General features: G+C 48.6%; 1 protein-coding gene across 1 annotated transcript in view; it reads right to left on the bottom strand.

Annotated features, from left to right (window-relative positions):
- LOC101407207 (kinesin-like protein KIF9) overlaps positions 1 to 25,300 on the bottom strand; it is a 52,896-nt gene that overhangs the window by 16,004 nt on the left and 11,592 nt on the right. The window contains exons 3-15 of the mRNA XM_087431672.1: positions 23,486 to 23,633; positions 22,366 to 22,430; positions 19,833 to 19,910; positions 14,654 to 14,722; positions 13,750 to 13,926; positions 12,545 to 12,600; positions 11,662 to 11,752; positions 11,049 to 11,182; positions 9,009 to 9,200; positions 7,603 to 7,856; positions 4,421 to 4,597; positions 3,994 to 4,109; positions 3,481 to 3,585 (exon numbers count right to left, since the gene is read on the bottom strand). Coding sequence (XP_087287798.1) covers positions 3,481 to 3,585; positions 3,994 to 4,109; positions 4,421 to 4,597; positions 7,603 to 7,856; positions 9,009 to 9,200; positions 11,049 to 11,182; positions 11,662 to 11,752; positions 12,545 to 12,600; positions 13,750 to 13,926; positions 14,654 to 14,722; positions 19,833 to 19,910; positions 22,366 to 22,430; positions 23,486 to 23,633 — 1,662 coding nt within the window. The remainder of the gene's footprint in view (positions 1 to 3,480; positions 3,586 to 3,993; positions 4,110 to 4,420; positions 4,598 to 7,602; positions 7,857 to 9,008; positions 9,201 to 11,048; positions 11,183 to 11,661; positions 11,753 to 12,544; positions 12,601 to 13,749; positions 13,927 to 14,653; positions 14,723 to 19,832; positions 19,911 to 22,365; positions 22,431 to 23,485; positions 23,634 to 25,300) is intronic.

Here is a 25,300-nt window from a genome sequence, read left to right on the forward strand (position 1 = left end):
ATGAGTTTAGCAAGGTTGCAGACTACCACATCAATATACAAAAATCAACTGTATTTCTATATACATCAATGAGCAATATAAAAATGAAATTAAGAAAACAATTCCATTTACAACAGCATCAAAAAGGATAAAATACTTAGAAGTAAATTTAATAAAAGATGTCCAAAACTTACACTTTGAAAACTACAAACATCATTGAAAGAACTTAAGACCTAAATAAATAGAAAGATAGCCTGTGTTCATAGATTTGAAGACTTAATACTGTTAAGATGGCAATACTCCCCAAAGCAATCTATAGATCCAATACAACCCCTATCCCAGCTGGATTCTTTGCATAAATTGACAAGTTGGTCCTAAAATTTGTATGGAAATGCAAAGAACCCAGAATAGCCAAAACAATCTTGAAAAAGAAGAAAAAAGTTGGAGGACCCATACCTTGCAATTTCAAAACTAACTACAAATGTAGAGTAATCAAGACAGTGTAGTACTGGCATAACAACAGACATATAGATCGATGGAATAGAATTGAGAGTCTAAAAATAAACCCTCACATTTATGGTCAATTGAATTTCCACAAGGGTGCCAAGACAATTCAATGGAGAAAGAATCACTTTTTCAACAATTGGTGCTGGGAAAACTGGATATTCACATGTGAAGGAATAAAGTTGGACCCCTACCTCACACCATGTGCCCCCTCCTCTGAGTCCAGCAGGGGCAGGTCTCTCTGTGGTCAGAGAAGGAAGCCCCTGCATGGTAGTCACAGTCAAATGATCTTTGAGGCTTGGCTGCCTAGGCCTACTTGTCCCCACTCCATTCTCTCCCAGATGCTCTGGGAGAGCCCAGCCTCCCCACAGAGAGATTTTCATGGACAACCCTGAGCGAGCTCTTTGGAGTCAGCCAATGCAGTACATGACAGCATTGTGGCCAGGGTCTCCTTCTCCAGCCAAAATAGTTGGGTTCCAGTAAAACTTTCCAGTGTGGCAGGGCTGTCCACTGATCTGGGCTTCCCTCCAGGGGCCAGGGTTAATAAAGCTTGATGCTCACAGATAAGGCTAAGTGATTGCCTGGGTAAAGCAATCCTCTCTCCTGCTGAAGGAGTGGCCCCAGGCAGCTGGAGTGAGCAGGTGACCCTGCCCCAAGCCACAGCTGATTGGACCAGGAATGTACACTTAACCCAAGAAGAGCCAATTATGCTCTCTCTCTGGAGAGACACAAAATAAGTAGTCAGGTGATGTTGGACACTGGGGCTGGGAAGTCTTAGAAAATAATGGCAAGCCAGGGCCAAGACTGGGGCTAGAAATTGAGAGCTGGGGTGGGAAGAACAGCTGGGGAAGGAGCAGACCTCAGGGAGAAGCTAAGGCCAGGTCTGGACAAAAAAAGGCCTGGAGGGAAAGGAGCCTGGAGCATGTTTCCTGCAGATGAGCTCTGTGGCCTGCTCCTCAAAGTGTGGTCCTGGACTAGCAGCATGGGATCATCTGAGTGCTTATTAGAAATGCAGAATCTCAAGCTCTACCCTAGACCTGCTGCATCTGAATCTGCAATCTAACAAGACCCCTGGTGATTCAAGTGCACCGCACAGGGTGAGAAGGGCTATTCTGTGACCTTCGGAATCCGTGTTAACAACCCTTTCATTCAAGCTTCTCTGAATGGGCTTCAGCTCCTCACAGCCATCAAGGTCACTAAAGGTGTCAGCTTAACTATAAATGTAAAGAATGAACTCAATCCGGGGAAGGGTTTTCTAATTACGACAGAAAATCTAGAAGCCAAGAAAAAAAAGACTGATACACTTGATTTCATAAAAATCAACAAAATAACTACGAGAAACCATAAGTAGAGCCAAAAGACAAATGACAAAGAGAAAAATATTTGCAACTCATATCATAAAGAGCCAATCTCCCCAATATATCAAGAGATCCTACAAATTTATAAGAAAAAGACCAACAACCAATAGAAAAATGGGCAAAAATATGAACAGGCAGTTTACAGGAAAAGAAATTAAAATGGCCCTTAACCGGCCCCGTGGCTTGGTGGTTAAGTGCGCGCGCTCCGATGCTGGTGGCCCGGGTTCGGATCCCGGGCGCGCACCAAGGCACCACTTCTCCGTCCATCCTGAGGCCGAGTCCCACACACAGCAACTAGAAGGATGTGCAGCTATGACATACAACTATCTACTGGGGCTTTGGGGGGAAAAAATAAATTAAAAAAAAAAATGGCCCTTAAACACACGAAAAGAAACACAACTTCACTCATAATAAGAGAAATGCAAGTTAAAGCTACACTGAGAGACCATTTTTCACCTTTCAGATTGGAAAAAAAACAAAAAGCAGGATAATACATCTTGTGGTGAGGCTTGGGGAACAAGCATCCCATATATGCTGCTGTGGGGTTGCCAATGGGTCCAGCTCCTGGCACCATCCACCAAAAATACAAATGTCCTTTTGACCAAGAAATTCACTTCTACAAATTTACCTTTCACATATATTCAATCATGTGTGAGTTCACATTTGTACAAGGTTAATTATCACAGCAATATCTGTAATAGTTCAGAAATGGAACCTCCTATATGTCCCTCAATATGAGATGGGTTAAATAAATTGTGATACCTCCTTGCAATGGAGTACTACTATGCAGCTGTAAAAAAGAACACAGAAGCACCTGTGGGTTGACAAGGAACAATCTTCAGGATATACTGTTAAGCAAGTGCAGAAAAGCAAGATGCAGAACAATATGCAGGGAGAACACTAGAAACAAGCAACAGGGGTTCCCTGTCAGAGGGGGTTGATGAGAGCTGGGCAGATGGGGGACCAGGTATTTGTACTTTCATTCTTTTTAATGTTTAAATTGAATGTATCACCTACTGAAAATGTAAATAAATACCACAAAAATATTTTTAAAAGAATGAACTCACTAGGGCACTGACCCCATGTGCATCTGCCACCTGCTATATAAGAACTGCCTCTGGGCACAGAGAAGTGCACAGCATACAGGCCCTCTGTGTTCTGGCTCCAGGCTGGGCCTCGGCAGAATGAAGACCCTCTGCTCCAGTCCAACCTGCTCAGAGAGTACAGGACCAGGCGTGGCCCATGGCCAACAACTTTGTCTAGCTTTGCCTTGGCTGCATGTGGTCCTCTGTCCCCTGCCACCTCTGTAGCGTGGCCCTCATCGGAGAGGTCCTCCCCAACAGGCAGTGACCTCAGGGGATCCCTAGGCCTTGTCCCGGGCTGTGAACCACACATGGGCTGGCTTAGCACTCACTAGCCATGTCCAGGCCCGGCCATGGTCTCTGGGACCCCTACTGGATCCAGCCTAGTCCCAGGACTCTGGAGTTGGCAGAAGATACCCACTGACTCTGGGTGACTCTGGATCTCTCTGGGCTGACATATTCCTCTTCCGCCTCTCTAAAGTGAGGAGTGGGTGTCCTTCCTACTAATGAGGTCCCTGAGGCCCCACCTTCCTGGAGATATCAACCCCTAGAGTTACCTTCTGTTCTGTCTTGACTTTGGCATTGTAGAAGGAGACGGAATCAGGGCCGTCAGGCAGCATCATCTGTTGCAGCTGGCTGAACTTGTCCTGGTCATCTTCTCCCTAGAGGAGGCCCAACTCAGCACAGTCCCTTCAGCCTGGCATTGTCAGGATCCACTCTGACAAGGCCTGTGGTGGGCATCAGGGCAGCCCGTCACTAGGTTTGCAAACCCCCACCTAGTGTAGCTCACAACCCCCTAGCCCTATGTCTGCTAGCATTATTACAACCTGTAACTGCCACCTGGGAAGGATAAGCCAACCCAGAAGGGAAGCAGCAAGCGGTGTTTTCTGTGTTCCCATCATCAATAACTGGGGAGAGACCTGTACCTGCCCACCTGCCTGGGCTGGCTGTGGGAGAGGCTGGGAGCAGCCCGTACACTGCCACGTTTGTGGAGAGAACAGAGGACAAGGGGCATTGACCACTGCCCCATGCTCATCCATCATGCCCACCCCTGCCCTTGTGCCACTCACCAGAGACACGATCCTGCTGACAGGCACCATGCCTGGCCGGATGCTGCTACCTGGCTTCAGTGCCACCTGCATGTCCTCGGGGATGAAGAAGGACTCATTGTACCAGATGTCAAATTCTGCAAGGAGGCAGGGAGACAGCACTGTGAGGTGTGGGGAAGGCCCTGAAGAAGCAGGTAAAGGCTGTGTGACTGTCTGTCTGTTTTATGCCTGTCATAGTTCACCATCTGTTCACTTCCTGCTCCAGGGTCTCACCCTTTCCCATCTCCATCTCCTGCCCTCAGAGTCCTAGAAACACACATCTGAAGCCCCTACCCAGCCCCTGCCTCTGCCAGAGAGAAGCTCTGAAACCATTCCTACAACCCAGGCAGTGGCCCTGCCTTCTGCCTCCAGGACCTCAGGACCCAGCCAACCTTCCCAAATGGCGCACCAGTGAGCAGGCGGTGGCGACACTGATCTACCAGGTGCTGGCAGTACTGGATCTCAGCCCTGAGGTCACACAGGTCCTGATACTCTGTACGGTACTGCTTCTTGAGGTCTTTGAGCTTCAGGATCAGCAGGAATTCCTCCTCATCGATTATCATCAGCCCCTTGTTCTCATACTCACCTGCAGGGGAATGGAGGTCAGGGAATGAGGTGCCTACCTAGGGAGGGCATGAAGGCATTCCAGAAAGAGGGGACAGTGCTGGCAAAGCACAAAGACAGGAGATTAGATGAAGGCATGGGGGTGGGCAAAGCACCAGGAACACCATGGGGAGAGGGTGCTCAGATCAGAGGGCCACACTGGCATTTTTAGGACAAACAGGAAGGGTGGGCAGAGGAGACAGTAGAGATGGCCTATGCTCCATGCTTATTTTGATCTTAAACCCATCAGACAAAGATATTCAGTAAGCACCTCTATTATACTGATGTTTACCTTGTTTGTAAATTATATACATGGACTGCCATCACTGGCTAGTACCACAAGGCACTTGGGCAAAGTTCCTCATTAATAACAGTAGATGTAAACCCACATTTTGAATTGTCTTCTTGATGATTTCAACATTCACCAGCTACTTTCTTGTTAGAGATGATTAGATGTCGAGTGGCTGTCAGAGGGCTCCGGGAGGAGAGGGGTCAGTTGTGCTATCAATCATCTCATGGTCTCTTTGCATAGACCTTTTAGGGTCTGTCAGTTTGATGAGGGTTGCTGGGTTAAGACAAAATAACATCGTCTGTGGAGTCCACTGCCCACAGCACCTCGAAAGGTGAGCCACGGCATCATGTCAACCCACCCAGGGTATGGGGCTTCCACCCTCAGGACCTCTGGCGAATGAGTCTTGCATGTGACTGAGGTGTGTGGCTGGGGTGCATGAGGCAGTCCCCAGGTGCTGGAGGAAAACGTTAGCACTTCCGCTGATGTTTACTGGGGAAAAGTAAGACACATTAAGTGTCACTGACACCATTAATAGAGAGGCAAGGGTCCCAATTCAAGATGTCTGGAGTGGGGGGGTCCAGAGTCGGCCTCAGCAGGTCACTCACCTTCAGTCAGAGCTACCTGGTCTGTGTGCTGTGGGACATCCCTGATGTGGTCACTTTGATAGACACACATCCTTTACAGAGTAGAGTCTTTACAGTACTCTGTTTACACGGGGAGTTACTATGAACACCTTTTGTATTACCCAGACGTTCTCGGATCATCTCCAAGGAAAAAACTTAAAAGAGGTGAACTTAAGATGACTTTTCTTTCACAAAAGACTAATTAATATTCCAAATTCATTGACCTTTCTGGGTTGATAAGTGGCCATCAGTCAAGTGCCTAGAAGGTCTTTAAAAGGATGAATTTACTTGATCTGTTCCCTCAAGATAAAGGTATTTTATTTGGTATTTTAACAACCAATGGGAAAACAACTGCTTTTAGGGGGAAAGAGCAAAAATTTTTGATACTAATAGATAGAATTTTAAATATTTTAAAATATTATTTCTTCTTCATCTCATCCTTTACAATATCAATTTTCAGGTATATTTAGGAGTAAATGACATATCAGGATAGCATGCATATATATTATTTAAAATATGTAAACATGGCCGGCCCCGTGGCTTAGAGGTTAAGTGTGTGCGCTCCGCTGCTGGCGGCCCAGGTTCGGATCCCGGGCGCGCACGGACGCACCACTTCTCCGGCCATGCTGAGGCCGCGTCCCACATACAGCAACTAGAAGGATGTGCAGCTATGACATACAACTATCTACTGGGGCTTTGGGGGAAAATAAATAAATAAATAAATAAAATTATTTAAAAAAATAAAAATAAATAAAATAAAATATGTAAACATGAAATAAATGGTTGCATATTCAAAAAAGGTATGGACAGAGGGGACAAAGAAGTGCTTGTTGGTCTTGTAAGACCTTCACCTTGGAGGTTTGGGTGGGGGCAAGTCTGGAGCCACCATCACCCTCCATCCCCGGTTTCCCAGACCCACGGAGGGCTTTGCCCTCTGGAATAGTGTGTCATGGTTGGTCTGTAGGGTATGAGCAGAGTAGCCCCAAGAATTTGGAAATAAAGTTGCCCTCTGAAAAGTAAATGAGTAAAATGCACCCCCTGTCAATGAGATGATCCGCCTGACCTGCAGAAATAAACCAAATCACATCTGCAGATGCCCCAGGTGATCAGTGAGACCATTCATGAAAGCTGGCCCAGAATGGGGTTGTGATTTAGCAAGGGAAAGCCCAGTACCCTGTGGAGTGCCCTGTCTGGAAAAAGACAATGGGACCAAGCCAGGAATGTGAAAAAGAGTATGGCCTCTGAACCACCGGCCTCAGTATCAGGATGGTCACTCAGTAAAATGCAGGTTCTGGGCCCTGCTCCAGATCTCCTGAGTCAGAACCACTGGTTGGGGCCTAGGTCTACACTTGACCAGCCCTCCCAGATGAGTCCTCTGCACACTCCAGCTTGAGGGTTCTTGGCCCACAGTGCAGGTGTAGGCAGTGTCTGCCATTAAGACAAGGGCACCAGGTCAGGGTAACAACGTGAGTACACTCCCCATGCAAAGGTCCCTGCTCTCCAAGTCTGAGCGCCCCCCCTACACCATCCGCCTTAGGAGATGAGACTTTGCCAGGCCAGCAGGGGTGTTGAGGGTTTGGCATGAGGAATGGTCTTAGCGACAGTGAATCCCTTGGCTCTCTGATATACACATTCTCATTTCCCTCCTTGGTTTCTAGTATCTTGACCAGCACCCTCACCCCAATCAGACAACCGTGGGCAGTGAGGAGACCACACCAGGACCCAGGGAACTTGTGGGGTCACCAACTGCCCATCTCCCTGGGGAAGCCTCTACAAGACCAAAAGCCTTTTTCTCCAAGGGCAGCAGTACATATCAGGTAGAAAGCCAAGCACCAAGGTCTGAGATAATGCAATAATGAGGGACCCACAGGCAGAGGCTGGCTGACAGGGAAGGACTCTGGCTCCCCAGGGCTGACTAGAGCCAAGTGATGGCCCAGGGATGAAGACTGTACCCCAACATCCCCTGCTGGCTCCCTTCCATCTCAGTCCTCCAGTACCCAAGGCTGCCCCATTTGAAGCAGGATGACTCAGATCCCACAGCCCCCTGGCCATCTATCTTCCTGTCATATTTACCTTGCTTTTCCCTTAGGGACTTCTGGAAATTTAGTGCCTCCTTGGTGATGTCGATCTCCCGCTTGATGGCATTGATGCGTTGTGTGGTCTTGCTGGCCCTCTTCCTCCGCTCATTTAAGATGGATTTGTTTTCTTTGAAGATGCGGTTAATCTCACTACCTCGCTCGTTCTTAAAGTCCTCGAAGGCCACAGACTTGGAGGGTGGGGTGCTAGACCTGAAGACGGACAGGGAAGAGGAAGGAGAAATGGGGCAGCTGTCTTGGAGCCAGCAAGCACTTCACCTTTCTTCCTTGGGGCTTCTGTGAGCAGGAGGCCAGAATTCCTGAGCACCACCTACTCCAGACAGGAGCTCAGCTGTGTAGGAATCATTCCCTCATCTCTGTTTTACTCAGCACAAAGGGCATATGACCATTGCAGAAAATGAGGAAGCGAGGAAAAGTGTAAAAAAACAGCAAGCAAAACAAAAAACTATTCACTACCTATTGGCAACCACATTTTGGTGTATTTCCTTCAGGGATTTATTTGATAAATTTTTAAATGTTTGGAGTCATGCAGTATATAGAATTTTACATCTCACTCTTTTCACAGAAGCATTCTTTCATACTATTAAAAACTCTTTGAGAACTCTAGCTAATGAGATGTAAGATGAAGTGTTGGGGCAGGGGGAAGTGGATTGTCTGCAACTTACTTTGAAATGCATCAAAAAATAAGATGGATGGAGAGAAAGATGGACACATGATGAAATAAGTATAGTAACACATTAATTGTAGAATCAAGAAGGTGTTGACTGTACAATTCTTTCAACTTCTCTGAATGTTTGGAAATGTTCGCAGGCTGAGTAAAAAAGGGCTTCATGCACATCCTTGTACATTTCAAGGGCAGAGATGATAATTCACTTGTGCCCTTTCCCTAATGTAGGCTATTGAAGGTTTTCAGAAAAAAAACTTTTTGATTTTTTAAATTAATGATACAATGAACTTCTTTTTGCATAAATCTTTGTCCACATCTCTAATTATTTCCTCAGGATAGATTCCTAAAAACTCAATTACTGACTTACAACAGAGAGGGACTGGCTGTTTGGAGGAAGGGGTCTCAAACCTTGAGAATTTTGTACCTTTTGAATACATTACTTACTCAAAAAATATGTAAATTTAATTATTTAAATAATTGCTATTTGGAGGCTCTAAAATGATTCTGTGCATAATTGTGTATCTTGGATGACTCCTGAGGTTGGATCATCTCACATGTGTATAAGCCATCATGTTTCTTCTTTTAGGACTGTGCTCCCAGTCTTTCCCCACTATCCCCTATTTTATTACTCTTCTATCTGTAAGCACTCTTTACGTGTTGAGGATCACACTCTGGTTTTGGATGATCTGGTGCAGGAGCTAGCGTTAGATGGTCACCTGGGTGGGCGTAATTCTTCCTTTGGGGAGTCCGAGGGAAGGGGCTCGATGTTGGAGGTCTCCCGGTCCCGCAGAAGCATGTCTTTGATATCCCCATCCTTGGAGGATGGGGTCAGCTGAGTCTTAGAGAAAGAAACATCCAAGTCTTTGCCACCCACAGGGCTGCTGGCACCTTCCTTTCTTGCAGAGGAGCTGGAAGGAGAAGACAGGGAGACCCCAGGGCTCAGTCATGGGCAGTGAGGTGTCTCCAATGAGGTAAGGTGTGACCTCCAGTGAGGTGTCACTGCAGGGAGTGACCTTTGTCAGCCCTCATACATCAGAGGCCCCAACCCACTCAGCTCCCATACTGATCATATACTTAGGCCAAAGGGCAAAGAGTAGGACCATAAGCCACGCAGATGGGGAGGAAGAGGAGAGCATTTTTCTCCCTTTAATCAGCACAAGGAGCCCTCCCTTCAGCAGTCTCGGCAGGAGACACCTGGGAAAAATGGGCAGTCTCCAGGTTTGAAAGCGTGTGGACCTGCTGGGTGGGCCATAGGCTCCCAGAAGCATCATGACTGTTGAGATATTAGTTACACAGGCGTCTCTGGGAAGGAGTAGCAGAGCCCCCACCCAGGGTGGGTCTGTCTGCGGGCCAATGGTAAAGCAGGACAGGTTTGCCCTGCTACTCTGACCAGTCCACAACCTGCTCTCCCCGCCTACATCAGTGTCCACACCAGTTCCCAGGAAAGTAGCCACCCTCCCTCTCCAAGTGATGGTGCCTAGGGTCCTCCCTCCTAGAGAGGCACATCTGAGCAGGCCTCAACTGACAGGAGGATGCCCCCAGCTCTTTCCACCGTTTCCTCCCCTCTTCTTCCTGCAACAAATGTAGGTTGGGTAACTAAGCCTCGATCCATGTGTTATTGCACTGGTTACCTGGTGGCAGAACAGAGAGGGCTAGGGGTAACTGCCCTTCTTGAAGAGGCAGGAAGAGGCCAGGGGCATCTGCAATCCCTGCTGCCCGACTCCTGTCCTGCGTGTGACAGTTTTCTATAATCAGCTTTGGCCCGTGTCCTTTTACAAGTGATAGTAATGGTTAACATGTTCCTATTGAGTACTTTCCAGGGACAGGGACTGCACTCACTCACTTATCCTCACAATGACCCCAATGACTGTGATGCAATTATTATTATTATTCCCATTTTCGGGATGAGGAAATGGAGATACATGCCTCACACAAGGTGCCCCTTGGGTGAAAGAAGTACAGAGCAGGGAGGTGAGCCTAGGTGTCACCTCTGGAGCCTGTGCTCTTGCCCACTGCTACACAGCACCTCTTGGGGACAGTGGCTCATTAAGTGAACCTTGACACTCTTCCACCTTGCACACAACAAATGAGTCTTGCCTGAAATGTGAATTGGTGTTTTTAGGTGACATGACTGCCAGTTATCTGGGTCAGAGAAAGTCTCTGGTTGGGGTGGGGGTTTCCACATGAAGTACCAGATGGTGAGTGCTGGCCCAGCTTCTCACTTCAACTCTACCACTCATCAGTGGTGTGAACTTAGAAGTAACTTTCCAGGGCCGGCCCTGTGGCTTGGTGGTTGAGTGCGCGCGCTGCGATGCTGGTGGCCCGGGTTCGGATCCCGGGTGCGCATCGAGGCACCACTTCTCCGTTCATCCTGAGGCCGAGTCCCACATACAGCAACTAGAAGGATGTGCAGCTACGACACACAACTATCCACTGGGGCTTTGGGGGGAAAAAAATAAAATAAATAAAATCTTAAAAAAAAAAAAAAGAAGTAACTTCCCATCTCTGAGCCTCAGTTTCCTCATCAGTAAAATGGAGACATTAATTCCCACCTTATGGAGTTGCTGTGCAGATGAGAGGTGACTAGCTCCAGCCTGGGCCCCACAGATGGTGCTAGTATTGGTAGCAGTGATATTCACTGTGACCACCCAGTAGCTAAGACACCAGGAGGAAGATGGGGACAGCTTATGTCCTCCCTTTCACCAGCCAAGGAGGGCCAGGTGCTGAACAGGCAGAGTAGCAGGAAGGTCACTCACCTGAGCTGCTCTTTGAACGTCTTCCTGGACTTGGATTTCTTCCCAGGTTTGGTAGAGAAAGGGGCAACCCCAAGTCCGAAGCTTTGTCCGTCAGGCTCCCCTACTAGGTGTCCATCAACATCCACAAGCCCTGCCTGGATAGAGGCCAGCCGCAGGGCGAAGGGTTAGATTAAGAGTTTGGGCCCCTCGGGGACCCAAGTGTATATGAACTGAAGGCTCAAGTGGGCATGTTCATCCCACACACCAAGATGTGGCTGCTGCTGCTGCTAGCTTCAGGCTGTCTCTGACCACCCTACCATACGTCCACTTGCCGTATCAACTCCTCTCACTGATCTGGGGTCTCATTCCATATCCTGAGGATTTTAAGGCCTGTTTCCAACCTAACTCCAGGAATTGGTCTTCTTTATTATTAGCCACATCTCCAATTTTGGAGATCATTTTGAATTCATATTTGGTTTACTCTTGCAGGGGTCACCCCATGTTCATCCTGGTGTTACTTTTATCTGTTGCAACCCTAGATCTGCTTTAATGCAGAACACTTGCTGCCTCTGGAAAGGTCTGGGGATGGAAAAATCTGACATGAGTCATGTCAGCAAGAGGAAACCGTGCCTACCTTCTGGACAGCAGAAATGGCAGCAAAGTCATTCTTGTCTATGAGAATGTACTTCTTGCGTAAAGCTGACTCCACTTCCTGTTCCTGTTGGCTTGGGAGAGAGAGTGAGAGAACACCTCGCACCTGGGGCCATGCTGAACCCTCTAGAGCAAGAACCAAGTACTGGACTTACAGGATGTTTGGGTGTGGCCCCCTTGTGATTGAGCCACATCCTTATCATGAACGAGACCAGACTAAACAAGCTCATTTCATGCCCCCAACTGCCCAGTGCACACACCCATTGTTCAGCCCAAAAATCTGCAGGGGCTGCCCTTATGTGCCAGGCAAATCTGCTCCAAAATGATTTTAACAAGGACCATAAGCCTGCCTCGGGACCAGGTTTCCCCACCTGGGTTCTGTTTCTAACAGGACCTTTGGAATCATGTGATCAGCTTCTGTGATGCCACCCAGCATGAGCCACTCAGGCTACAGGGATGTCTGCATCCAAATAAACCACAAACACTTCCTGAGGTGGGGGTGGGGGAGCAGGGAGTCTTCACGATGCCCTGCTCTGGCCACGCTCAGGCCTGGCACATCATAAAGACCTCCTGTCCAATTAATGAACTCAGGAAACATCCTCCAGGGACCGCCTCCTCTCTGAGTAGCTCTCAAATGGAGGGCTGTCCTCCCCACCTCCCCCAGGGGAAGTGAAGGGCAGGAGGATCTGAGAGCTCAGGGGCAGACACTGTCAGGGACACCAGGGGTCTGGGCACACCCTGAGGACTCTGATCTGGCTCCTCACACACGAGAGACAAGGCGGTGCGCTTGGAGGCCACATCCAGACCAGGCGAAATGAAAATGACAGCCTCATGTAGGAGTTGGGTGGGTAGGGAAGATGCCTTACCTCAGAACCACCCGGAACTGGTTGAACACCTCCTGGATCTGTCTCAGGTTGATTATCTGGACGGAAGAGAGCAAGGCAGAGGTTAGACCTCGGGCACCACAGAACTGAGGCTGTGTCTATGTCAGTAGAGAAACCAGGACCCCTTGGTTAACCCTTTGACCATCTGTCCTGAGAATGGAACATCCCTGCAAAGAGCCTCTCAGTAGAGTGGCAGTGAAGCCCTCCTCAAGAACAGAGAAACACCTGATTAATAGTTTTTCAAACTAAGTATTTACTGAGGCTATAAAAATCACCTTTTCTAAGTGATGATCTCTATAAAATTAAAATGATTTTAGTTCTTGAAAATACTAAAAAAATTTTTAATAAAATTTATTGTCCTCAGCTCTCTCCTGCTTCCGAAAGGCTCCATTATGAACTTTTCTGTGTGGGGTACAGACACATACAAACCTGTGGCTAGAGGAAGGCCACTGACCTCCCTCTTGGCCCTCTAGCCCACAGGCATCACCCTTAACTGAGGGTCAGTCTGGGGTTGCCCCTGCTGGGAAGGCCGGAAAAAGCCCACCCCTCAGTTTTCCTAGGCTGTCTCTTGCAGCTGCCCATGTAGCTCCCTGAGGAGGAGTTTGCTGGCCTGCACTATAAAAGCAGAATGCATCTTTCCCCCTGAGGGCCCTTCCCTGTGTAGCCGCTGTCTCTTCCTCCTTGGCCCTGGGGGTCTGCTTTGTGGACAGCCAGCATGACCATCATCCTTTAACAGCCTTACTCTGCCTGGCAAAGCCAAGCACCTGAGGTGCTGTAGCTCAGTTAATCCCAGCTCGGTTTCCCTCCCCACTGTACAGACGAGGCCACCAAAGTACACAAGGATTGAGCATTTTGTTGAAGTCACAGCAAGGAGACAGCTGAACTGGGATTTGATCCAGGGCAGCCTGGCTCCAGAGCCCGAGCTTGTGTGCCCAGTGATGGACCACCTCCTGTGCGTTCAAGGCTGCTGGCCACTCTACGGGGCACCCACAGCCTTGTAACCCTAAACATGGAAGCTGAGGCCTTGGTGGGCTGAAGGGCCCCTAAGGCCAGGAGTCCAGCACCACCCACCCTATGCCCACTGCACATGTGAGGCTCCAAGGCCATCACAGCACAAATGAGGGTGTGCCCAGGACAGGAAGGCCCAGGCCAGCTGGGCATGGTGGTCCCAAGGAGGGGCTCCTTACATCCATCTCGTCCAACGTCCCCTCCAGGTACCTCCGCACCTGGGAGTTGATCTCAGCAATCTGGATTTCATCCATGGGGTCGTAATTCACAAGGGTGCGGTTGGCCTTGGAGGAGGATGAAGAACATGGTGATAAGCTCCAAGCACCTGAGCCCAAGTAGGGGTGGCAGGGGTCATTCTGAGAACCAAGGTGGGGAGGTTGGGCATAGGCCCTGGCCACCCAAGCCAGCTCCATTCCCTTCACCATCGGGTCCTGGCAGAAAGGGCCTGACACACAGGCCAGGTGCTCAGGTCAGCAAGGGACAACTGGGTCAGGCAGAAAAGGAAAGGGCTTGCTACTCCAAGCAAGGAGGTTCTGCTGGCTGAGTCTCAGCAGACTGTAGATGAGAGCCATAGGAGGAAGGTGGCTGCCTCTGTCTTGAGGCCCCTCTGGACCATGAGCATCAGCCCAGGCAGGTCACTGGAGGACTCCTACCCCTGCCCCCTGCCCACTTGGCTCCCTGTTGCTGCCCCTCCCCCCCCACCCAGCCTGCCCCACCTTCCCTGACCTTGACCCATCCTGCTATCTACCCCTGTACTTCTACCTGCCAGGTCCCTGGCCCCCTGCCCCTCATCCTCCTGCCTACTGCCTGTCTCTGCTCCCTGACCATCTGACACCTCTGCCCACATCCTCCTGCTCTTCCAGGACCCCTGCCCACCAGGCATTGCTGGCCCCCTAGACCTCTGCCCCCACCCTGGGTCTCCCTGCCCACTTGGCCCTGCTATCCATCTGGTCCCCTGTCCACCCAGTCCCTCTGCCTACCCACCCCCTTCTACCCACCCAGCATCCCTGCTCTGACTCCCTTGCCCCCTTCTCACATAGTCCTTCTGGCCACCCCACCCCATCCCCGCCTCTAACCCCTTACCAAGCTGTCATGGATGGCTAGCTCCTGCTTGAGCAGTGCCAGTTCTTTTTCCAAGTTCTTGACCATTCGCTGCCAGGGAAACATAATTGGGGGGTGGGCAGGAGACCGGTCAGAGGCCACCCTGCCTCCCCAACATCAAGCCCACAATTCCCCACGCAGTGCTTGCACATCATGGCCCTTCTTGGTAATCCATGGAGTGTGATCTCAGCATCTGGACGGTTCCCTCCCCACTGGTGACTTTTCCCCAACTGGGGTGAATTTAGGGTCTGAGGGGGCCTCAGCAGTCCCCTGGCCTCTGCCTCTTACAGCAGAGAAGACTGAGAACAGAGTGAGCACAGGCACCCATAGGGCCACCTCAAACCCCAACTCTCAGAAGCTCCAGGACATTTCCAGTCTACCAGGGTAATGGTCCTCTCAGTGCAGCCCTTTCCTCCAGGATGCCTTCCATGCTTGGTCTCACCTTTCACCCTCCTCCTTCCCAACCACTGTACAAATGTACCACCATTCCCCACTGATAATCATGTATGTCACCTCTCATTTTTTGCTGCCACAAACAATGCTGCAAGAACACCTTTGCACTTATAGCTTTGTGTTCTTATAGGTTTCTGTAGGGTAACACAGCGCTCTACAAGGCTCTCCGCAATCTGCCCCTGTGACCTCTTTCCTCCTGCTGTCCCCCAGCTCACTGCACTCCCACCACACTGGCACACTCCTGCCTCTGCACTGCCTGTCCTCTCTGCCTGGGACAGTCTTCTCCAGGTATTTCCATGGCTCACTCCCTCACCTCCTTCAAGTCTTTGTTCAAAAGCTTCTAAATTCACCCCCGTAAAACTGCAATCCCCTCCCCACCCCACACCTTCTTTCTTAAAATCTTGCTCTACTTTTTTCATAGCACGTATCACCAACATACCCTAGAGCAGTGCTGTCTAACATAACTTTCTGTAATGATAGAAATGTTCTATATCTGTGTCACAAGGCACATATAGCTATTGAACACTTGGAATGTGACTAGTGTGACCACGCAAGTTTTTAATTTTATTTAATTTTAACTAATTTAAGTAGCCACATCTAAGAAGTAGCTACTGTATTGGACAGTAAAGCTCTAGAACTCACCTATTTTGGTTTTTTTAATGTGTTTTTAAGAAAAATTATATATATTTAAGGTGTACAACATGATGTTTTGATATACATATACATAGTAAAATGATTACTAGTTAAGCTAATTAACATACCCATCGCCTCACCTAGTTACCATTTTTTGTGTGTGATAAGAGCATCCGAGATCTACTTTTTTAGCAAATTTCCAGTATACAATACAGTATTATTAACTATAGTTACCATGCTGTACATTAGATTCCCAAAACTTATTCATATTATAACTGAAAATTTGTACCCTTTGACCAACATCTCCCCATTCCTCAGCCCCTGCCCCCCATCCCCACTCTTGGTAACCACCACTCTACTCTCTGCTTCTATAAATTTGACTATTTTATTTTGGGTTCCACATGTACATGAGATCATGCAGTATGTTTCTTTCTGTGTCTGGCTTATTTCACTTAGCATAATGTCCTCCAGGCACATCCACATTGTTGCAAATGGCAGGATCTAGAATTGACCTATTTCTTATGTTTATTATATCTCTCTCTCCCATCCCCAGCAGACTGTCAGCTCTTCAAGGACAGAGATTTGTGTTTCTTTTTGTACACTAACGTATCCCAAGTGCTTACAAAAGTACCTGGCACACAGTAACTGCTCCATAAATTTTAGACGAATGGATAAATGATACATTTCTAGAAGCAGAACTGCTAAGTCATTTACACAAGGGACTTCATGCTGAGGACCCTCACTGTGAACAAGGCTTCCTTTAGTTGTCAAAAAATGGCCACTGGAGGGAGCCCCTGACAGCTGGATCCCAGGACTGGTGACCAAAGCTGTGACCAGTCTGCAGTAAGGGGTGACAGAACCCTGGCGTCCTGGTGGCTCTGTGGCAAATCAGGGCACAAAGCCTGAATTCAAGGCACATGACCAGGGTCCAAATTCTGGCTCTGCCCTTCTGGGAAGCCTCAAGATAGTCCTTCAGGTGGACTTCCTATGAGGTGAATGGGAAAGACTTGATGGCCAGTCCCTACTCATTCCCATCCCCTCCTCCCAGCTGAGGGATCTCAGCTCTAGAAAATGCCTCATGCCCCAGTTAGGAAAAGTCCAGCTGAGCTGTTGGGGGCCTCCAGCTGGATGACTCTGTCCAATGTAGCACAGAGAGCCAGGCTTAGACCTCTGGGCCAATCAGGTGATGTGGGGAAATGGGCCATTTGCTCCTACAGGTCACCAGCCTCCATGTCGCACCCTGAGAGCATGGGAGCCAATTCCCCTAATACCTGGCAGGCTTAGTGGCCTCCAACTTGCCCTCTTCTACTGACTGGAGAGAAGCTGCTTGGAAACACAGGGCTGAAGCAGTAGACCCCACGGAACAGGGTTTAGCAGCACCACCTGGCTGACCAACTCTCTTATAAAAATCAGGGGCATTTTCTGGATGGAAAAAAAATGCCTTGAAAACAGCACAGACTCACCTAAGTTCCCTGATAGTGAGGTGTTTCCATCAGAAATGTAATGAGGATAATTCAGAGAGTTCTGCTTAGGTCCCACACCAGGCTGGGAGCAACTCTTGGCCTAAGAAGTTTCCCTATTTTGACCCCATTGCAGCCTCCAGGTGTATTTCCTCTTGGCAGAGTAGGATATCCCAGGTTTCTCTTTGCTGACTGTCTATGGCCATGGCTCACCACCTTCACACCACCTCACAGAATCACAGACTAACCAAGTGGGTGGGTCACTGGAGGTTATCAGTCCAACCTCCTAATTCACAGATGAATACCCTGAGGCTCCGAGTCTGAGCAACTCATCACAGAGAGCTAGCAGCAGAGGTGGATCAGGAACCCAGTCTCCTGTCTGACAGCCAGCCCCACCAGCCAAGGAAATTCTGCAGACCCTGTTCCACCTCCTTATAAACAGGCATCAGTACTGAAGATGGTGCTGGAAACAACCTGGCAATACAGGCTACAGTCCAGGAAAGGTGAAAACCAAAACAATTTTCCATGTCTCTCTCAAGAACTCATGCTTATAAAGGAAAATGCTTATCACAAAGATTATAAACACATTCACATTTGATGACATGGAGACTTGGCTGTCCAGGACCAACAATGCAGATTTCAGAACAGAAATTACATTGAAGAGCACGAAAGTCCTTGCTGTCAGGCGCAACAACCACCCAGCCAGGTTCACAGGTGGTAATGTGGTAGTCCTGAGCTAAGAGAACACCAAATATGAAAAAAAGAAAAATAAATAATAAAAGCTTTAGGATATAGAAAAGCATAGAAAATAATGCCATGAAACCTGAGAAAACCATCCCCAAACCTAATTTTAATAGCATGCTGCCGTATTGGCTTCAGTTTGTTTTGGGTTTTTTTATAGAAATAAAACGTTTCAGATAAATGTGAAGCCTCGATGCACCCCAACTGAAGTCCATTCCCCCTGACATCCAGAGGTAAACTCCAGCATCAGTTTGGTCTTTTCACTCCCACATATTTACTGCACATATATATATCCATTAATGATAATCAGCATTGCTTTGCATGTTTTTATACTTGGTATAAATGATAGATGCTACCATTCAGTCCACTTCAATCCCCAAGTCGTTTTCTCACTTGATATTATCCATGCTCATAGCTCTAACTCTGGCTCCCGCCCTCCATAACTCATTTAGCTACTCTCCTATTAAAAGCTACTGATCATGTTCCTAACTTTTCACTATTACATTAAGCAGTGCAAGCACCGTCTTCTATGAGTCTCTTCAGGTGACACTGCCTTTAGACTCTATACCTAGAAGTGACCCTGCTGACCTGTAGAAGTGAGTAGAGTGCTAGCTAACACTTACTGAGCGTTTACTCCATGACAGCACTGTGCTGAGAGATTTCTACCTATCTTATTCTTCACAACATCTCTTTGAGAGTGGCTTCTGTTATTCCCTCAATTTACAAATGAAGACACTGAGGCTTAGAAAGAGTAAGTATCTTGCGAAGGCTATACAGTTGATGAAGGAAAGAATAGGTTGCTGAACCAGGACAGCCCAATGCAGGGGCCAGGGCTCTGAACTACTGTGCCAGTGGTTCTCAAGGTGTGGCCCCGGAATACCAGCAGCAGCAACACTGGGGAACTTATTAGAAATGCGAATCCTTAGACCCCACCGCAGACCTACAGAATCGGGAACTCTGGGAATGGGGCCAGTGATCTGTGGTTCAACAAGCCCCCTGGGTGATTCTGATGTCCGCTCAAGTCTGAGAACCACTGCTCTAAGCTCTCCTCCCTCCTCAACCTCCAAACCATGGGTTAGTTCCACAGAGCCACAGGGACTGTTATTTTCCTTCAGGATTTAGAATCTGGAAGGTTTAACTCATGGGTTTGTCATGAGCTTACAGCATGCATATGCTTCTGTCTCCAGTAACTGTGATTCCATGCACATCTTAAAGGAAAGCGAAATTATCGATAAATATGTTTTTACTTCACTAGACGTTGCCAAAATGCTCTCCAAAGTGGTTGTATCAGTTACACTCTGCCCAGAAATAGGAAAGTGTTCCTGTTTCTACACATTCTCACCATCATTTTGCATTGTCAGGAAAATTCTAATTTTTGCTTGTCTGAGAATGGAACTCCACTAAGGTTTTAATTTGCATTTCCTTGGTTAATGGTGATGCTGAGCATTCCCTCTGACTGGGGAGGGATCATTAGCTTCGCTTGCTGGGAGGGATCACTCAGGCTGGGAGGAAAGAGGTCCTGTAGTGACATAACCAGATAAGTCTGAGACATGGTCTAGTCCACACTGATTTTGCTCTGAAGCAGCTGGCTCTTAAGGAACTCTCATACAGAAGCCCAGGGTACTTGGAGGCCCTGAAGCTCACAGGTGAACTGGCGACGGCCTGATCTAGACCCTTCACCTTTGTGGCAGCCTCCAAGGGGGTCTCCAGGGACTCTGAAGACTCTGGCCTATCCCAGAATGGAAAGGGACTGACCCAGGATTGCATGGACATCTTTCACTAAGGCTGGAAGGGAAGCGAGGCTTGTGTGACCTAGGCAGCAAACCCACACACCTTCCCCACAGTGAGACACCTGCCCACAAGCCCCTTAGTACCTCAGCGTCATACTTTTCATTGATGGCAGGCTCAGTGGTGATGAGCTTCATCCTGCTGGCAAACCTCAGTGAAGACAGCTGAAAAACAGATCAGACAGACCTCTATGTTTTTGGCCAATTACTTGTGAGTCAAAATATTTGCAAAACAAGTAAAAGGAGTCCACTAGGAAAGACGAATCCCTGCGCAGAGGCACGCTCCAATGTGGACTGCAGTGTCTCCTGGGCCCATGGAGTGACGTCTGGGGGGTCCTGCCCGAGTCCCTCTGGAGGGGAAGCCAGCAGGGGTAATTATGGCTGGAGGTCCAAGAGGTGGCTACGTAAGCAGCCACTTGGGAAACAGCCCCAACACTGTACCCCACTGCACTGATGTCACAGGAAGGGTGGAGGGCTGCTTCCTGGCAGTGAGGTGCAGCCAGTGGTGGTACAAGGCAGGCCCTGAGGTCCCAGCTTCACACCACACTGGGCTGACTCGGGGCCCTGAAACAGGAAAGCAGACTTGGAGGGGGCTCAGTCACCAGAAGTGGCCCAGAGGAAGGATTGAAAGGCTCTTCCTTTGGGCAGTCTGGTCTGGTCATTAAAAACTCTGCTAATGACAAACTGCACAACCTCAGACAGGTCTTGTAATTTCTTTGTAAAGTTGGGGAGACCTGCCTTACAGGGTCATTGGGAGACTTGGTAAGGAGGTGTGTAATGTGCTCTGGACAGAACTGGCCCATAGAGAGCCCTCAGGAAGAGGCCCCTGTCATTACAACCCTGTCATTGAGGTTGCTTCTGTGTAGGGTGAAATCAGACTCTCCTGCTCCAAGCACAGCACCAAGTATGGCCAGGACCCCCTCAATCAAGGTTACTCCTACACACACACACACAGTCACTGCATAAAGCAACACAATCCATGACAGGAACAGTTTTCAAGTTTTAAAACATTTGGAGAAGAGAATCATTAGCTTCCACACCCCCAATATGTCTTTGTCCCAAACCTCTGAGAATCCTTCAGCAGCTCCTCCAGGCTCTGTGGGCTCAGTCCAGGGCAGAGATCCTGAGCGGTGTAGGCATAAGCTTCTGGGGATGGCAGGTACCAGGAGAATTGCTTCTCGTGCAGTGACCATCTCAGGGGTGGGGATAAGTGGAAGAGAGGCCTTCCACTGTCTTGGAGGACATCTTTCTTAACCAGGTAGCCAGGTGGCCCAATATATCATATGGCTTCTCTTGGGGTTCCCATGCTTTATTATACTATAAGACCAGGAGGTTCCTGAAGCCTTCCTCTGGGGATGCTGCCTGCATGTCAGCTGGAGCTCCCCTCCTTGGCCTCCCAAGTCCCAGGGCACTGGGTATGTGACAGGAGAACTCCCCCTGGAAGCTGGGACAGTCCCTAATGCACGAAGCTGGGAGGCCCTGCAGGAGTGTCTTGCCCTGCAGTGTTCCTGGAAATGACCTGTTTCACCTAAGTGGATTCTCCAGATGACTAAAGCTTGCCCTAAACATTGAGAAGCAAAATGTCTAAGGAGAGCTTTCCAAACCTGTTGTATTTATGATGGGTGGCCCTTCAGAGGAAGGGGGGAGCCCCAGCCTGGGTTCACCCAGCGGTGTGGGTTCACCTGTGTCACTGCCTTAGCCCGTTTTCCTACCCCTGGTTCTCATAAGTGTCCCCCCTCCCCAGGTCACCTGTGTCCTGCTGCTGAGTTAATCTCCCTGAATCACAACTTTGGTCACAGTCCTCCCCTACTCCAACCCCATGACAGCCCAGCCACCTGCAGAACAGTCAGACCTTAGCCTGGCCACCAGGGCCTATCCAGCCTCTGAGTTTTTTCTTCTTCCTCTCTTTCCTGAGTCGTCTCTTGCAGTGGCCAGATGTTCCTGGCATGGGCTACACCTTCAGGTCCACAGTTTCCTCTGCCAGTAAGATCTCTGCTTTCCCTACCACCAAGCCAGCTCAGTGTCCACCTTCCTCATTCTAGCTTCAGGAAAAAATCCGTGCTCCTCTGAAGGACTCCTACATCTGGGCCTTTCACAGTACTTAGGGTGATTGTTGGGAACTCTGAGCCCCAAGGCCATGTATGACTCATCTCTACCAAGCTGCCCTCTGACTACTTTGTACATGGCAGGTGCTTAATACCTACCATAGCCTGGAACCCTGGGTTGTTTTCAAGATTTTAAAACATGTGTGATTACGAAGTACAAGGAATCAGCTGTCCTTCCTGACTCCAATTCACAGGAGCAGCACCCCAGAAAGCATGGTCCTTGCCCCCACAAGGGTCCTGGCTCTCAGCCTCCTCTCCTCGCATAGGCCCCCATACTGAGCCTGCCTTCTGCCTTGCTAATTCCTTGACATAGCTTCTGCCCCTTGGTACTCGGTATTTGGATCCTGGCTGGGCCCCCTCAGCAATTTTGGTTCAGACTCATCCCCCGGATCCCTCCTCTCTTGACAATGTCTATGGTTAGTGTGCCAGTTTAGCCAGCCCAAAGCCAGCCTTACCCAGCCCTGGCACCCACGAGGAGGGAATCCAACCTGGTCACATTGGCTATCTTTACATACCGTCTCTTCTAACTGGGCGGCGTCTCCATAGATGTTTGTCACGAGGACCATACTGCAATTTCCCCCTGCAGAGAGCAGGACACAAAAGGGCCATGAACCATGTGGGTTTTCTGCCAGGAGATTCCTTTGAGGCTGGTGGGCCTATTAGGGACTGAATGTTTGTGTCCCCTCAGAATTCAAATGTTGAAGTCCTAACCCCAATGTGATGGTATTTGGAGGTGGGGTCTATGGAAGGCAATTAGGTTTAGATGAGGTCATGAGGGTCGAGCCCCCACAATGGAATTAGTGCCCTTATAAGAAGAGAGACACCAGAGCTCTGACTCTCTTTTTGGCCTCTCTCTCTCTTTTCTTTCTCTCTTTGCTATGTGAAGACACAGCAAGAAAGTAGCCATTTACAAGCCAGGAAGACAGTCCTTATCAGGAACCATCCCTGCCGGACCTTATCTGGGACTTCCAGCCTTCAGAACTGTGAGAAATAAATGTCTGTTGTTTAAGCCACCTAATCTGTGGCACTCTGTTATAGCAACCCAAGCTGACTAAAACAGGGTCAGAGAGGACACACCCAAGCACGTATGAGGCTGGGAGGCACGGGGAAGAGGGAGAGAACCAGGAGAGGCTGCCAGATGTACCTAAAAGAGGAGCCAGGGGAACAGCAGAGGAGAGATGACATGGGGCGTAGAGGGGCAGGGGAGAGGGCTGTGGGCCAGGGTTTTGCTCACGGTGGCATTCATTTAAAAATCAGACACCAACATGAAAGCCTGGGGACACAAAGTACGACAAGACACAGCCCCTGCTCCTCTGTTGGGGAGGCTGTAGGGGAAGAGAAGACATCATGGGAGAGGCCCTTTACCTGGGTCTTCAAGGCCATGAAGGATTCTGGCAGCTGGTTTAGGGACGAGGGGAAAGGAGAAGGAATCCCCAGTAGAAGCAAAGCTTAAGCAAAGATTCTAAGGAGTGAACAGCATAGCATGTCATGGGTGAAAGAAGAGGGCACTATGCTTGATTCTGCCTTTTCCAGTGTGTCTGAGGTCCCTGCCACTGGGAGGGAGCAATTCCATTATCACCAGCAGCAGATGCCCCAGGCCTGTTCCTCCAGCCTGTGCACCAACCACACCCTCACCTAATGAGTCCTTCAGGGCGTGGGTGAGCTTGCACTGCCGGAAGGGGATGTGGTCCCGCTTCTGGTCCCCGAGGGCAATGATGGCCTGCTCCAGGAATGACAGTGACTTGTTGATGTAGGTAGCTTCCTTCAGGACTCGGCCCTCAGACTACAAACGAAAGGGCAGTTCCGCTTCAGACCAAGTGGAGAGGCTGCCCCACTAACAACACTGCAGGTCTGTAGCCAGACCAGAGCCTCCTTCCCAGAACTAGGGTCTTCCCTCAATGTCATGGGATTGCATTCTATCTTGGACTAATACTAATACCCATAGGAACACTCATGCAAATATTCACGTGACCACTCAAGTGAATATGAATGCCTACATGAATATTCATATGAATACTCGCTTAAGATTCACACTAATATGAATACAAATAGGAATATTTGTACAGATACTTGAACAAATAATCTTGTGAATATCCACACAAATACAAACATTCATAGGAATGCTCATCTGAATACTCTTGTGAATACTTAACGCTAATAGTCACACTTATATGAATACTTGAGATGAAATACTCATGCCAATACTCATGTGAACACTCACACTATACACAGAGAAATGCTAATACTAGCACGGAGCATTTACTGAGCACTTACTGAGTCCCAGGCACCTTGCTAAGAATTTAGGGGCTATCATCTCATTTAATGTTTACCAAAATACTGTCAGGTAGGAACTGCCTCTATGTAGCAGCTGTTCCACCTCTGCTAATTCTGTCCCTCCAGCTCCTCAGGGTCAAGCTCACGTGCTCCACTGCGCCTAGCTCAGGACTGTGCTCATGAATGCCCAATGAGGATGGCCCAGGTGCATGGGCCCCATGCTGGAAACCCGGCTGTGGCTTGCTGAGAAGCAACCTCCTCCTCCCTGCACTTACCCCAGACTTCCCCAGCCTTTCTGAGCCTGCTAGATCCACCAAGTTAATTTTGGAAGTGATATACTTTTCATCTGATAGTGTCCGCGAATGGGCCTATGAAACATCCAAACAGAGGTTAGATTGTCACAGGTAGAAGCTTCTGACCAAGCAGGCCCCATGGGAATCTACAACCCCTCCCATGCTGATCAAAGAGCTCGAATGTACCTCCACGTAGATGGTGAAAATGCAGTGTGACCTGGATGAGTTTTTGTTCATCGTGTGGGAGGCTATAATCCTGTTGGTCTCTCCCTAAAGAGGAGGGAAAACGTAGACAATATTTTGAAAAATTAAAATAACAAAGCATTTGGGTCATTTTTCAACTATACCAACAGCTATACAAGTGATCTCATATCACTGCAATCAGCCAGGCCCTCCAGGCAAATCTCATTTATAAACTAGTAGAAGGAGAGCTCAATTGGAGTCCAGACCTATACTTTCACCCACTGCTAGGGACCTGTGATTTCGTACAGCTTTCTGAAAAGCAAAGTGGCAACAAGAACTAAAAGCCTTAAAAATGTTCATGAATATTGAATTATAATCAATCCAAAAATCCAACAATTAGGGAATGATCTATCTATGCAATGTGATGTAGCCAGGAGAATGCTGACAAATAGTTTTTAATAACAGAGAAATGCAAAATTATAGCAAAGTGACTTCAACAGCACGTTAAAAGGTTCATATACTGGGACCAAGTGGGATTTACCCACGGGAAGCAAGGATGGTTCAACATACACAAATCAATCCATGTGATAAGCCACATTAACAGAATGGACAAAGGACAAAATCATGTTCTGGTACACTCTAAGGAATGCAAAAACATTCATAGAAGAAAGAATAAACAGATGGTGCTACCAAGATGTTA

This window comes from Ceratotherium simum, chromosome 5, assembly GCF_057802395.1.
Source record: "Ceratotherium simum simum isolate JZ-2026a chromosome 5, ASM5780239v1, whole genome shotgun sequence".
Taxonomy (NCBI): Eukaryota; Metazoa; Chordata; class Mammalia; order Perissodactyla; family Rhinocerotidae; genus Ceratotherium; species Ceratotherium simum.